This window comes from Monomorium pharaonis, unplaced genomic scaffold (assembly GCF_013373865.1).
Source record: "Monomorium pharaonis isolate MP-MQ-018 unplaced genomic scaffold, ASM1337386v2 scaffold_424, whole genome shotgun sequence".
Lineage (NCBI taxonomy): Eukaryota > Metazoa > Arthropoda > Insecta > Hymenoptera > Formicidae > Monomorium > Monomorium pharaonis.
This window is the reverse complement of record NW_023415719.1, coordinates 1-14,759: the sequence shown is the minus strand read 5'-3', so window position 1 is coordinate 14,759 and position 14,759 is coordinate 1. Positions and strand designations below refer to the sequence as shown.

Genomic DNA, 14,759 nt, shown 5'->3' with positions numbered 1-14,759 from the left:
GTGGCAAAACAGGACAAATCTTGTCGAAATTAAGATCAACAGAAATATTGGACTGATTAGTCCAATATCATATGTGAATGGTGCAATCGTACTTGGTTCTCTGTTCTCGACAATCTCGACGAGCTCCTTTTATTTAATTCAGTAGGTAAATCTTTTCACGAGAAATGCGCCATCTCGAGATAGATAGTAAAGTCACTCAGAAATAAAGTTTAAAATCCGATAATGCAACCCTGTTATTTGCATAAAATATACGTCATACTTTTTGCGACAATCTTTGCCAGCAAAAACTAAGCTGTTTACGGACACACCTTGTCGCAATTTTGTTGCAAAAGTGTGCTCGGCAAGTTTTATTTTGTTCTTGCTACTAATTTGCCGTTATTCAGTACCTAACAAGATTTCCTGTTTTTGCAATAAATTTATTGTCATGTCGTGTAGCAAGGTTTGCTCTGTTATTTGCTTAAATTTTGCATTTTAACGTGTCAGGGCAAATCTTGTAATTTATCTACGTAATATTTATGTACAAGTCTTTCTCTGTTATTTGCAGTATCGTGTGATGAAAACTTTTGCTATAAATTTGCTCGAAACTTTTAGAAGACAAAGCAACAGACAATTACTTGTCATAAAATTGTTGTCAAAATTGAAACAATCCTTGCTGTAAAGCTTTCACGATATGTGATTTTAACAGACCTGGCTAGCTGGGTACATGTACACATACTCATACATAAAAAATAAAAGTTCAAATTTTATTTAAAAAAATCAGCTTTTCAGAGCCACATGATGTACAAAATCCGACCGTTATTTTCCACGTGGTGCACATCGAGTCACTTTGATGACGGTGGTATGATTGAGTTAAACACGAATAAAATCAATGTGCAATATCATATTGATATTCAAAATTCATGATATTCAAAAAATACCGTATTTATTCTCTAAAATACCCTAAAATGCAGTGCAAATTTCAAACTCGTGTGCATTCAACAAAAAACATCGACATGTTTTTTTTTAATTGCTTAGAAAAGAATGAACTTTAAGGATCTGAATTAATATTAGCAATTTTCACGAGAAACTTGTACAAAATGATAAATAATGAACAAATAATGAATAAAGTTATGAAAATATTTTAATAATATTTTTTATTTTAATAATATGTTCCATAGTAAAAAAGAGAATGCTTAACACTTGCCAGTAATGAAATAAAGTATTTCTTATAAGTCGACACACACACCACACACACACACACACACACACACACACCACACACACACAAAAACTGGTAAAAGATTTTTTATTTATCAATCTAAAGAACATCACAACATTTCGACTATATTTTTGGTCCTTATCAAGTGGAAATTACAACGTGGTAAGACTAATCGCTTATTTCAGTTTGTCGACTTATAAGAACCGTTACTTTAATATATTCTATATTTAAAAAGAAACATTTTTTACAATTTTATAGCAAAATAAAAAAGATTAATTGTTTTTATTTCTTTTATTTTTTTTTCAACATATCGTTTTTCCAATTTTTATCTGTCAAAATAATTATACTTTTTAAACGATACCTAAAATTTATTTTATCCTAGTTCTAGATCTATCTTTTACCTTTCCAAAACCGTTTGGTTTTTAAAAATTCGTAAAAAATTGACGAAAATACGATAAATTAAAGAAAAAGAATTTTGCGATTTTTTGTAACCTTATTTTTTTTAAATTAATGTTTTACATGTTTAATGATAATTATAATCATCTTTGTTATGAAAAGACGAAGAAATTCATGTAGCACAGTATTGATTTTAGTTCATCTGTTCAATGCAGCACGTTTAGAACGAATGGGGTACATTTTTAACTCAGTAAAACGTTTGAGGTCGAAAAATATGGGTATACCGTTCAAGGGTGCGTTCGGGAAGACGCTATTAGCGCTACCAGCATCAGTCCATCTTCATTACTCATTAAAAGTAGAACAAGGATAAACTGATAGCGCTAATAGCGTCTCCCCGAACGCACCCCAAGAGTTAAAGTAGCAATGTTAGAAAATGCATAATTTTTAAAGAAAATTAACGTTTAAATATCTGTAACTATTTTCCCTTTACTAAGCGTAATTTTAAGGTCGATTTTTTATTCTACGGAAAAAAAAAAATACAAAAAAACGTATGAAATTCGCGTTTGCTGTGCAGTCCCCAAATCGTCTAAAATTCATATAAGGCCGAGTATATAAAATGGATCAACTTTTAGGTGGATATTTTACGTCGGCATACGAACAGGTAGAGACTCGCTCTTTTTTATAATCGCCCGTCTTGCATATATTATTTATTATTTTTTATTAAAATAATAAAATGTTGCCCAAAAAAATAATAAAAGTTGTTTTTGAGGAAGTTTAGGGAAGAACTCGTTATTTTTATTATTGAAGCACAAAATGTACAATAAGACATTTTGCAATGAAATTTGCTGTTTTTATTTTTTTTCGGCATGCATTGAATCCTACAATACTGTACTTGGAATTTCACGTGTAACTTCACAAGCTACACAATTATAATTTCGTTTGCGTTTTTTTATTCATATTTAAGTTCATAAATTAGTAATTTGTTACGACTGAAGAGGACTATGGTAGGTTGTATTTACACTTTATTCAAATTGTATCTTAAATCTAAAATTCAGAGGTTTTTTCTTTGTGTAATTATTATTAATATCTGCAATTCACATTATTGTAGCTCTTTATTTATGCTTTTTAACACTATATTTACTTTACATTTTTATCACAACTTTTTGTTTATAATTAAAGAAAAATTTGTTTATAATTAAAGAAAAAAACTTTGTAAAATAAAGACATGGCCAGGGACATTATTAAATATACCTAAAAATACCTAAATATACCTAATATACTATACCTTATTATCATACAGAATTCATTTCTTTATTTAGGGCCGGTATTTCTTTATTTTGTTCCATCTTCAGATAAACAATGAAACTATAAAACTATTTTATTTAATGTTAAAAATCATACTTTCAAGTTTTCAGTAAATTTATACTATCTTTTTAGTAAGTAATTTGATAAGATAAATTACACAGTACTTATTTAACAGATAAATGTGATAAAGATAGAAAGAATATGGGAAATGCATTAATTGTATTATCCTAAATGTTTGCATATTAATGTTTTGCTATAAAGAATTTGTATATTGAAAATATAATTATGTAAAAAAATCAATTTCTTTATAGTGATGAAGGTGATAAGAAAGAATCTGATAAATAAATTATTATTCACAAACGATGTACAGTTTGTTTGCACAATACAATAGTCTCTTGTGTTTAATTTGGATTAGTATTTCTATTTGTCTTTTTGTTAGCTAAAGGTTAGCTTTTTGATGACTAAAAGTTGAAATAACGCCTCGTAATAAGTACAGTTTTATATTTAATAATTGTATATGTATTTTTTCCATAAGCATGGTAATAAATTAAATATGTTGATTTTTTATTTTACATTTTATAAATAAAATTATAAAAGAAAATATATAACCATAATTATTCAACTTACTAGATGCATACGTACTTAACATGGCTCAAATAATACTTAAAAAAAATCTTTATTTTATATTATTGTACACATAAATAATTGAAATATATTTTTTCTTTGGGTTTAGAAGTGTTTCCTATCAAAAATGTTTCAAACTTAACTCTTAATTTTCGTATTTATTTAAAAAAAATTAAACAAATTTCCAAAGCTTAGGTGGGTCGTATGACAGATATAGGTAGCTTATTATTTTTTATTTCTAACTTATTATAAATTTTGTCTCCATAGAGATGGGTATCCCAGGTATTATTGAAAATAATTATGTTAACTTTAACGCAATATTTTTTTATATTTTAGTACAAAAAGAAGTATAAAAGTATATTTCACTTTCAAATAGTTTAAATCACGACAATTTAAACGACAATAATAAAATCATTACCGAAACAAAAATTTTTACGAAAAGTATTTATGGGTACACAAGTATCAGATTATTGATATAAAAGTTACAATATTTAAGATATATAGATCACATCTTAAATATTGTTCAAAATAAACAAAAATTTTTAACATCACACTTGTATAGAGGAAAAACGGACCAAACCGAGTAGAAAAGTCCTCTAACATTTTAGCGATCGCAATATATATATATATATATAGCTGATTACAAATACTAATATATGTGTGTGATTACAAATACTAATTATGTGTGTGATTACAAATACTAATATATGTGATTACAAATACTAATGTGTGTGTGTGTGTGTGCGTGCGTGCGTGCGTGCGTGTGTGTGTGTACGCGCGCGTATGTGTAAACATTTTTGTAATTATTTATAATCATTTTTGTAATATCAATTATGTTTCTTGCAGATATGTCAGAGCATGTGGAATTACAACACTTGGTTGACGCCGATGTGGAGAGTAATATGACAAATTACAAAAAAAAATGTTCTATGATATTGTGTAAATCGTGTCCATATTGGGGCCTAACATTAGCAATACTATCGTCTCTATTTTTTCTTTATGTAGTGTTATCGTTAAGAGTTTGGTGGAGATAAATCCCATGGAAATGGCAATCTTCCGATTTATGGGAGTATTGTTACCAGCTATTCCAATTGTGATTTACAAAGGCGAACATCCTTTTCCGAAAGGACGCAGACTGATACTTATTTTTAAGGAGTTTCATCGGCACGACGGGACTTATGTTAAGTTTCTATGCATTTAGGTATATGCCATTGGCGGATGCTTCGGTTATCGTATTTTCTGTTCCGGTATTCGTGGCAATATTTGCACGGATATTTTTGAAGGAGCCCTGTGGCTTATTCAATGTTGTCACTATATGTCTGACGTTGATCGGCGTGATTCTAATAACGCGACCGTCGTTAATTTTCAGTCACACTGTGGAATCTCTCTCGGATGGCCACGTTAAGCCGGAGAATGCGGATTTATGGAGTGCTATGGCCGCTTTCTCAGCTACTTTGTTTGGAGCAAACGCGTATGTTTTACTTCGTGCGTTAAAAGATCTTCATTTTTCTGTTATAATGACGAACTTTGGTTCATTTGCCCTAATTCAAACCACGCTTATATCATGGGCGATCGGCGCGTTGTGCATGCCACATTGTGGCACGGATAGATTGTTGGTTGTCGTGCTTGCGTTGTTTAGTTTCGCGGGTCAAATCTTGTTGACTTTAGCGCTTCAGATAGAGCAAGCTGGTCCAGTGGCCATAGCAAGGTCCACAGACATTGTTTTTGCGTTCTTTTGGCAGGTATTATTTTTTAACGAAATACCAAATCGATATTCCATAGGCGGGGCTATATTAGTCACTAGCTCGGTTTTGTTAATAGGATTAAGAAAATGGGCTCTTTCATTACCGGAAACATCGAATATTAAAAAATTTCTTAGGATCCTAATGATGTAAACGATGATTTTTTAGAGATGAAAAAGGAAACTTTATTTAAACTAAATTAATTAACTTTAACACTAGAACAACCGGCATTAAATATGTACCTATTTCTATTATTTTTTGTTTTTATTTTCAAATTCTTTACACATTATTTTTATTTTTTTAAATATTTAAATAATTAATTTGAAAAAAATCCGACGAAAATCACATTTGTAATTTAATCCATAAATCTGACACCCATTATTTTGACGGGTTTGTTCTAGTATTAAAACCTGCCAACACTGTATGTAGCACGCACGTTATTATGATGTCTTAACTCGTACGTTTTGTTGTTGGCGTTTTAACTAGTATTGAAACATGATTCATATGTATATCGATATCACGTAACTAATTGTGAAATTTCTGGTGAATGTTGCAATGACATAATATATGACTTTATAGTATGATGCTTTATAGTATAATGCTGAGCACACTATGAATTTATTTTTCTATCTGGAATTGCCAAATCGTATAAAGTTTATACGTATAAAGTCATAGTGTACTCAGCATGCATTCATATAATATGACCTCAAAGGTGCATACACATATGCTACTCAGGATAGCATATTAGAACTGCGGACGCGTTATGATATTAAAGAAATATCTCATGTGATAAAAAAATTATTAGATTATAAGGTTGCCTCATTGTCGAGTTTTTGGGCAAGAGGAGGATTGGCAAAAAGAGGTAGTGACGTCAGCGTAAATCCCAGTGAATCTCATTTGCGGCTTCCAGTGATTTTTATTGAGAATGTAAAATCTATTGGACTTATGACCAATTGCATACTGGATAAACGATGAATAATGTACAAATAGTGTGTAGTGTACATAACGTAAATTATATATTTTCAGTGAGTATTATTGAGTTCTGTATTATAAATGGAGCGAGCATTCTTCATTCTGTGAAAACTATGATCTGCTGATGTAAAGGATAAAAATACAGTTGGTTGCATCTGTTTCTTTCGTGTATATTGTTATATATGTGTGTGTGCATGTGCGTGCGTACCTGCATGCGCGCGCGCGTTTGTGCGTGTGAATCGGATACTTGACGGCGATTTTACATAACTATTAGCTACTTTGATGACTTCTGGCTATTTTGACGACCGTCGTCAAAGTTTTACAGACGTATCGTATACTTTGACGACGTCGTCAAAATAACATCTATAAATAAAATGGCTACATTAACGACATTGTCAATTTTGACGACACAGTAAGTGGTACATTAGCGATTTTGACGACAGCAAAAAAATAATTTTAAAAAGTCAAATTAAAAAGAAATAAATAATTAAAATAATTTAAAAAAAGCATCACATATGAAATTTAATATATACATAAACGTACTTTTTAAAAACAAAATCAAATAAATTATTTTTAATATTATGTATTATTTCAATTTTGAACTTTTACATAATTTCATTATTTTAATAAGTAATAATTTAATAATATTGTTATGTGCGGGAGTATTAATAAATATCGTAATTATACATTATCGCTAGAAAAATTTTAACATCCCATCACATTACAACGTAAACGACAAAATTTTTTCCGCTAAAATTTTGTCGCTTATCCTGACAACCAATAGAAAATATTGACGCCCATTAAAAACTATTATCAAGATCCACTGTAGGCAATCTTAATTTATATGGAAAAGTAAAAAGTTTAGTTTCAAAAAATTACGATGATCAATCCCCAGGGTGTCACAAATTTTTTATGTGCTATGACATTACACGATTGGCCGAAACTTTACAATTTCGGCATAAGTTAACAGTTATATCTATAAATCAACTTAAGACCGAGTCTAGAATAGGTGTAGTAAGCCTTAAATAGTAAAGAATTAACTAATTACATTTGATTCTTCTTACATTTAATTATAGGCGATTTTTGGCGATTGTTTGGTATATGTACTAAACTGTATCAGAACCAATAAGAAAACTTTATTAATATCTCATTGGTTCTAGTACAGTTTAGTACACTTTGATACATGTACCAAACAATTGCCAAAAATCGCCTTATAATTGGTTAATTTTTTATGGCTTAAGGCTTACTATACCTATTGTAAACCCGGCCAAAATGCAAAAATCCGTGTTTTCGCCCATATGCGTATCATATATGAAACGGAATGTACCCTAAAATTAATTTGTTTAATATTAACGATCCGGCAAAATTATTGAATAGTACAGTGACAAATGTATACATTAGTGCAATATGAAGATAGAATTTATTACGTAACCCGATCAAAACACATAACTAATTGTAAAGAAATTACAAAAGTTACGTACAATGATGGGCGTAACTTATGTATTTACGTATTTACGCGGCAAATATCATAACAAAAATTGGTAAATTACAAGATATTTTTCGCTTTTGTATCACGGAACGTATTACAAACAAAATTTTCTTATTATAGATGATAAAAGTGTAAAGAATAAAAGAAAATGTGGAAAAAATACACTACATATTATGTGAAAACCTTAATTTTAATAATGGAAACAAAAAGAAGGTTGATAAAAACAAAAGTTGTGATATTAAAATTAATAAAATAAATAAAAGCTTTGATATTAAAACTGACAGTGTACGATCGCGCGTAATCGCGTTCCCGCCTTTCGACCCTGTCAATAGGCGAGATAGTTTGTAACGAGCAATGTTATGGGAATCTTTGAATTTTTGTAATAAAACACAATGATTAGGGCGAACCAAGGAGGAAAGTCCGAGCCCGCAAGAGCGAGCCCGGCAAAAACCCCCTTTGAAAGTTTATTGAAAGGAAATTCACTACACTGAGTTTGATCTATGTATATAAAAAGAAACTAAAGAACGCGGGTTTGAAGTGCGAGCGTCGTATGATTGAATTAAACGATATCGAATCTGAAGGTCGCTGTGCGAATGGGATACGTAGATCCCAACGAGTCGGATCACGCAAAAGGCGGGAAGGGCGGTTCCCGTGAGTCGGATCTTAGAGATCGCGACGCAAAAGGGAGGCTCGGCCTCGTCGCGGGCCGGCTATAAGCGCGGCCGCGCGTGGATAATCTAAAAGAATCTAAATCTCGCGTGAAATGTGTAAGCGCGGCTACGTAGCCAAAGTCTGCACTAGCACGTTTTCTCGAAATGGATTTGATCGTATCACTGAGCACGATGAGCACTGAATCTAAGAAGACTGAATCTATCGGTTGCCCGGAAGAGAGTGAGAGCTCGTGGCCGGCCGGTCCACAAGCCCCCGTCCCCCCGCAGCAGCGCCGCCGGTGACGCTCGAGAAAATTGGTGTGCTGCGAAGAGGGGACCCGCCCGCGAATGATTGCCGATCGACGTCTCTTCGATCGACAAATCCCGGGCGAGTCAGCACTCGCTCAATATTATTGGGGTTAGCTGTGTTCCAACGGAACAGACAGAATAAGCAAAAATTATCATGACGAAACAAATACCAATAACATATGTAGTGGTAGGTATAAATAATATTATTGTATAATTATATTATTTGTCTTTATAATTGCTATATATGCACGTACAATTAGGCACAAAACAATTTAGACACATTTTTCAAAAAAAAATTTTAGTATTCTAAGTTTTTATAACTATGTGTTGCTAATAATATTTCTGTAATAATTAGTCCCTAACAAGACTAATTACTAATCAAGCACTTACTCATTATTGGTTCTCGAACAAATCTGTCGGAATCAAAGGGAAAGATTTCTTGACCGGGTGGAACGGCACTAAAGTTTACTCGCGCACTGATTCTACATGATTATTTCTTTTAACTACTTGTCTCGTTACCGATTACTAACTAAGTCGCTACTAACTAACTCTCTTACTCATTGACTAATTAACTGAACTGAACTCTCTTCTTCAAGATTTGGTTTATATATACAGAGTCTTACAGAGGGAAGATCCAGTAGGTGGTTCAAATATTCTAGTTGGTAGGACTCTTTTTCAGGATTGTGTGGTGGGTGAATTCTACGTTTTCTTATTGGAAAAATAGTTTTTTCTTTTTGACCAATCATACGTTGAGTAATCTGTCAAAAGTTTCTCTGTTTCCTCCCACATTCCTTTAATTTTATCGAAGGGATCCGACTTATCGCGTAGGTTATTTTCCCTTTGGGTTTAAAAGATAAATAATTCTTTATCGTGCTAGACGTGTGACAGTATTGTTTGTAGATGGAGGAAACGGTTATTTATTTTTTGCTAATGTTTGGATTCTTTATTAATAAATAATAATAATAATAGGACTTTATTGCTTGATAACAAACAGCTAGAATACAATAGGAAAGTTACAGAGCATGTACAAGCAATAGGAAAGGCTACAACAAAGAATATGCTATGAAGCCTTCCAGAAACACATGAAAAAAAAGAGAGAAACACAAGCAAGCACTAAGCATAAGAAGAAGTTAAGGTAAAATACATTTAAAATAAAATAAATAAAGTAAAATAAAAATAAAAAAAATAAAAAATAAAGAGAACCAAAACAAAAAAAAAGAAAAGTCGCACAAAATTCGAAAATAGAAAGTCTGACTCAGCCGACAGAATTGAATACGCATACATAGAAGAACAACGCAAAACAAGTAAACAGGTTTAAACATTAAGAGAGAAGAAGGATGATGAAATGAAACGGGCAGTTTCCTTGCGAAACGAAAGAAGGGAGGTAGGTAGTGGATTTTATGGACAACGGAAGCTGATTATAATAGTACACTGCAATATAAAAGAAGGAGGCACGAAATTTAAAGGAGTGATGAGTGGGGAAGGATAGAAGGTGATTGTGACGAGTGTCAGGCGCTGAGGCTGAATGGAGTTCGGAGGTGAGTTGAAGAAGCCGCCTAAGATATCGAGGAGAATTGGAGCGAAGAAGAGAGAAAACAAGACAGCACAGGTGGAGGATATAGCGAGGACGCATTTTGAGCCAACCTGAGCTGTTGAGAGAGAGGAGTAAGGTGGTCAAATTTACGGATACCGTAGGAAAAACAAAGACAAGAGTTTTGGACACGTTGAATAAGATCAGATAGATGTTGGGTGAGAGCAGGTGCGTAAACGACATCAGCATAGTTGAACAAGGGAAAATCATGGACTGAGAAACAACAAGTTTTGAGAAGACGAGAGGATGTGACGGAAAGGATAAAAGAAGCGTAGCCGAGAGAAAGCTGCACGATATTTAGCCGTAACATGAGGTTGTTCTTTTTTCCCGATCGCCTCGGACAGGCTCGCCGGATGCCAGGATTTGGGAGAAGAAGGGAAACCAACTTGCGTATACTGATATCAAATTAACAGTCTTTTATTATAAAGCTTATTCTATGTACATACTTAGCCTACGGGTAATCTTATGCTCGCTGCATACCTTAACCTACGGAGATATATTTACAATATATTTACAGGCTAGTCTAACGGTATCCGGACGGGAGCGCGCTTATGCGCAGTACTGTAGCACGCGGTCGCGGTCGCAAGGGTTGCGGATTTCAGGTAGCCGAAAGCCGGCGTGCGCCAGGCGGCGGAACGGTCTGATGACCTGCTCCGTCGGCGGAATCAAGGAAGCCGAAGGCCGGCGTGCGCCAGGCGGCGAGGCGGTCTAATGACCGGTCTCGTCGGCGGGTACTAGGAGGCCGAAAGCCGGCGTGCGCCAGGCGGCGGAACGGTCTGATGATCTGCTCCGTCGGCGGAATCAAGGAAGCCGAAAGCCGGCGTGCGCCAGGCAACGAGGCGGTCTAATGACCAGTCTCGTCGGCGGGAACTAGGAAGTCGAAAGCCGGCGTGCGCCAGGCGGCAGAGCGGTCTGATGACCAGCTCTGTCGACGAGGAATGGTGCTCGATCCGGATCGAGCTCGGCTTTTATACCCGTCGGGGCAATCCCCACGCGCTCCCAGCAGCGTGGTGGGATCGGTTCCCGACGGGGATACTAGACTTTCGGGAGGGGCGTCCGTGGACGCCGAGTCCCGTGTAGTGGGGCGGATGGTCGGCCCCGGGACCTAGTGACATTCGTCACAGGTTTAAAGGACCAGGAGGAATCAAAATGTACACCAAGGAGCTTAACGGAAAAAGAGTGAGGGATAGATGATGAGTCAAGGAACATATCAAAAGCTTGGAGACGAGACTGAAGAGCAGGAGAACCAGCGATCAGGAGGGAGGATTTCGAGGGGTTCAGGCAGAAGACATTCGAGGACGCCCAGTTGGCAACGATAGCAAGATCGTTTAATCTGGAAGAGGCGAGGGATGAAAAGAGCTAAGAAGGATAACGTCGTCTGCGTACGTGAACAGCTGCGAAGAAAGAGAGATGGAGGTCAGATCAGAGACGAATATGTTAAAAAGAAGCGGGCCCAGAATAGAGCCTTGTGGAACACCAGATATGACCTGACGAGGAGAGGATAGTAAGGGGAGATGGGTTGTAGACAAGGACTTGTTGCGTACGATTAGAAAGAAAGGAGCAAAGCAAGGATAGCAAGAGGGAGAGAGATCATAGATCCTGAGCTTGGCAAGAAGAAGGTCATGGTTAATAGTATCGAAGGCCTTGGTAAGGTCAAGAGCAACAATGGCCGAAAGATGACCCGAGTCGAAGCCACGCAGAACACAGTGAGAGAGGTGGAGTAGCTCCGTCGTTGTGCTATGCATGCGACAAAAGCCCGACTGATGCTCGGGGAGGATAGCAGACGTCTCGATGAACGAGCTAAGTTGCATATAACAAATATGTTCACGCAACTTAGAGAGGAAAGGGGGAAGAGATATAGGACGGAAAGACGAGAGTGAGGACGGGTTTCGAGTTTTTGGAATAGGAAGAATAATTGAGTGTTTCCAGGAAGTAGGAAAGATGGAAGTGGATAGTGCCGTATTTAAAATATGGAGGAAAGGGTCTAAGCAGTTAGGAAGACAGAGAAGAAGCATCCTGCCGGAGATGTCGAAGGGACCAGAGGATGTGAAGCGGATGTGTTTGAGGATATTGAACAACTCACGAGGAGAGATAGGCGAGAAGCTGAAGTTTTTGGCAACAGACGGAGGAGAGGAAGATAGACGGGATAGTAATTCAGGTGAATGAGGAGAAGCCGGAAGAGAATCAATAAAGTGGTCATTTAAGAGAGAAAGATTGAGGAGGTGGGCAGGAAGGGAGAAGGAGAAGGAGGGGAGCGTGTGCCACCAAGGATTGAAAAGTTACGCCAGAATTAACGAGGAGAGGAGGCTGAGAGTGAGCGAGATAGGAATACTTTCTTCTCTCTACGAATCGCAAAATTGGCCTCATTCCGAAAACGCTTATAGCTGTTTCGCTATAACGCTTATTACTCATTTTTGTGAAGAAACGTGAAACTTTGTTTTGAACCCGAGTTTGTTTTTTGTATTCTACCTTCAAAATTTATTGTTTGTTGGCTCGATATTCAAAAGGAGTTGAAAATCAACTTGGTCGTTTCGTCCATCCATGTTTGTCGTCACGTTTCTAACGGATTAATCCTAGATGCAAAAAAAAATTATCGGAGACCGTTGAAACGGAATTTCTTTTGTAATCTTATTTGTTTCTCCGAAGAAGAGAAATCGTGGAGTCTGCCGGACGTAACATTTTATTCCTAAGAAAAATTTCTCAGAATTGTGATAAAATAGGTTAGAAAATCGTTATGTATAAAGTGGAAAGAGATATATTTGTTAGACAGACAATAAATCAAAAAATTTTGCATAAAAAATTGTTTTTTTTTTAAACGGCTGCATTTTGTAGAAAAAAAAAAGAAAATAATCTTTAAAATATAGTAATCGGAAAGCTGAAGAGTTATATTTAAGAATCTATTATGAATTTTTTTATTTGTACCAAAAAGTATTCTTTTAAAGATATGAATATTCACTATTTTTCGATCTACGGTTAATACTATAAAATCGAAATCATCAAAATATTTGTGAATAAAACGATAAAAAAATAACATTTTCATGATTATTTATTGTTTATTTAACTCAAATATAAAGAAATAAAAAAATATAAAGAAATTAAATCAACAACTATCACTTCCGTATATTCACTTCTCTGGAAACATACACAGAAAAAAAAGAATATTCTTGTTAAATTAAAAAGATTTACTTGAATGAAGATTTATTTTAAAATATTATGTAGTTTAGTTAACTAAGAAAATAATATTCTTGATATTTAAGAATATTTTCTTGAATGGAAAAGAAAAAGTATTGGATGGTAATACTACATGTTTAAATCGAAGATCATAATTTTTTTAGAATAATTATCAAAACACTTGTATCATATTTTTAAAATAATACTAGTATATGAAATAAGACTATTATAATTATTTTGAATTTCAAGATGGGACGATAGGGTATCGTCACGACCGTAATGGTCTCAAGGCCGCTTCTATTTTGCGCCCCCGTCGCCGCCGCCACCGCCAACCGCGCCCACTCCCCTCCCTACGGCCCTGGGTCATCCCTTCCACCACTGCCGCCTGTCCCGGCCGGAGTGGGGATGTCCGAGCGCGTATTTAAGCCGGTCGTTCACCCGTGACTGTGCCTTTTGGCCGTCGGGCGTTCTCGACGTAACCTTCGGCCACCAGGAGACGAGGCGTACCTCATCTCCATCGGAAGTTCTCGAACCAAGGTCCGCTAGTAGGTATGTACCACTATGGGGAGACGCCTGTGACGTCACTGGCGCCCGTTCCCCACCTTTCTACGACGGCTTCAGTGTCACAGGCGGCTACCCTATAGTGGTACAAATGTTACATTTATGAAATCTGTTACATTTATGAAATCTCTCTCTCTCTCTCTTTTTCCCTTTTTAAATACTTTAGTGGTACAAATTTTTTGATAAATACAAAGCACATGTATATTCCCTATTATTTGTTTTACTTTTTATGTTATGAATGAGACAAGTTTTGCTCTAACTGTGGCACAACGATGAAATGATGGACATTCTTGCTCTTCTTCTAAATTTATAATGTTTCTGCTAGTAATACGTTGGATAAATGCTAATTTATCAGCGCCTCTAGTGAATATTCGGTTGGTAAGTTGTGTAACAGCTCTCAAATGTCGACATAAGTTTTTATACGGCGTGTCTCCTTCAAACCACTCAATACCATGGAAATTTTTACTGAGCCAATTGTTTTGAGATTTTGAACGGACAGACAGTTCAGTAAAAGAATACGGCTGCGCAATGATACAATGAGCGCAATGGGCCTCTTTACAGAGACAACAGCAACTTCTTTTGGAAAAAAAGATTCTTCAGTATCCTTGAAGCCTTGTATATCGATAACGATGTCCATATTTTATAATTATAACAGCAGGAAAGAGAGAATTTACTAATAGTAGTAGTAGTAGTGTATATGACAAAGAACTAACGAAGACTGACGGTGCAATATATAAGATCTTTACTGCTG

At 35.3% G+C, this 14,759-nt stretch overlaps 1 protein-coding gene across 1 annotated transcript; it reads left to right on the top strand.

Annotated features, from left to right (window-relative positions):
- The first annotated feature begins 4,278 nt into the window (after window positions 1–4,278).
- On the top strand, window positions 4,279–6,398 carry LOC118648417 (solute carrier family 35 member G1-like). The gene is given in 3 exon segments (XM_036294725.1): window positions 4,279–4,516; window positions 4,519–4,670; window positions 4,672–6,398. Coding segments are annotated over 3 exon segments (1,059 nt in total). The 5' UTR covers window positions 4,279–4,356; the 3' UTR covers window positions 5,419–6,398.
- Window positions 6,399–14,759: the final 8,361 nt, after the last annotated feature.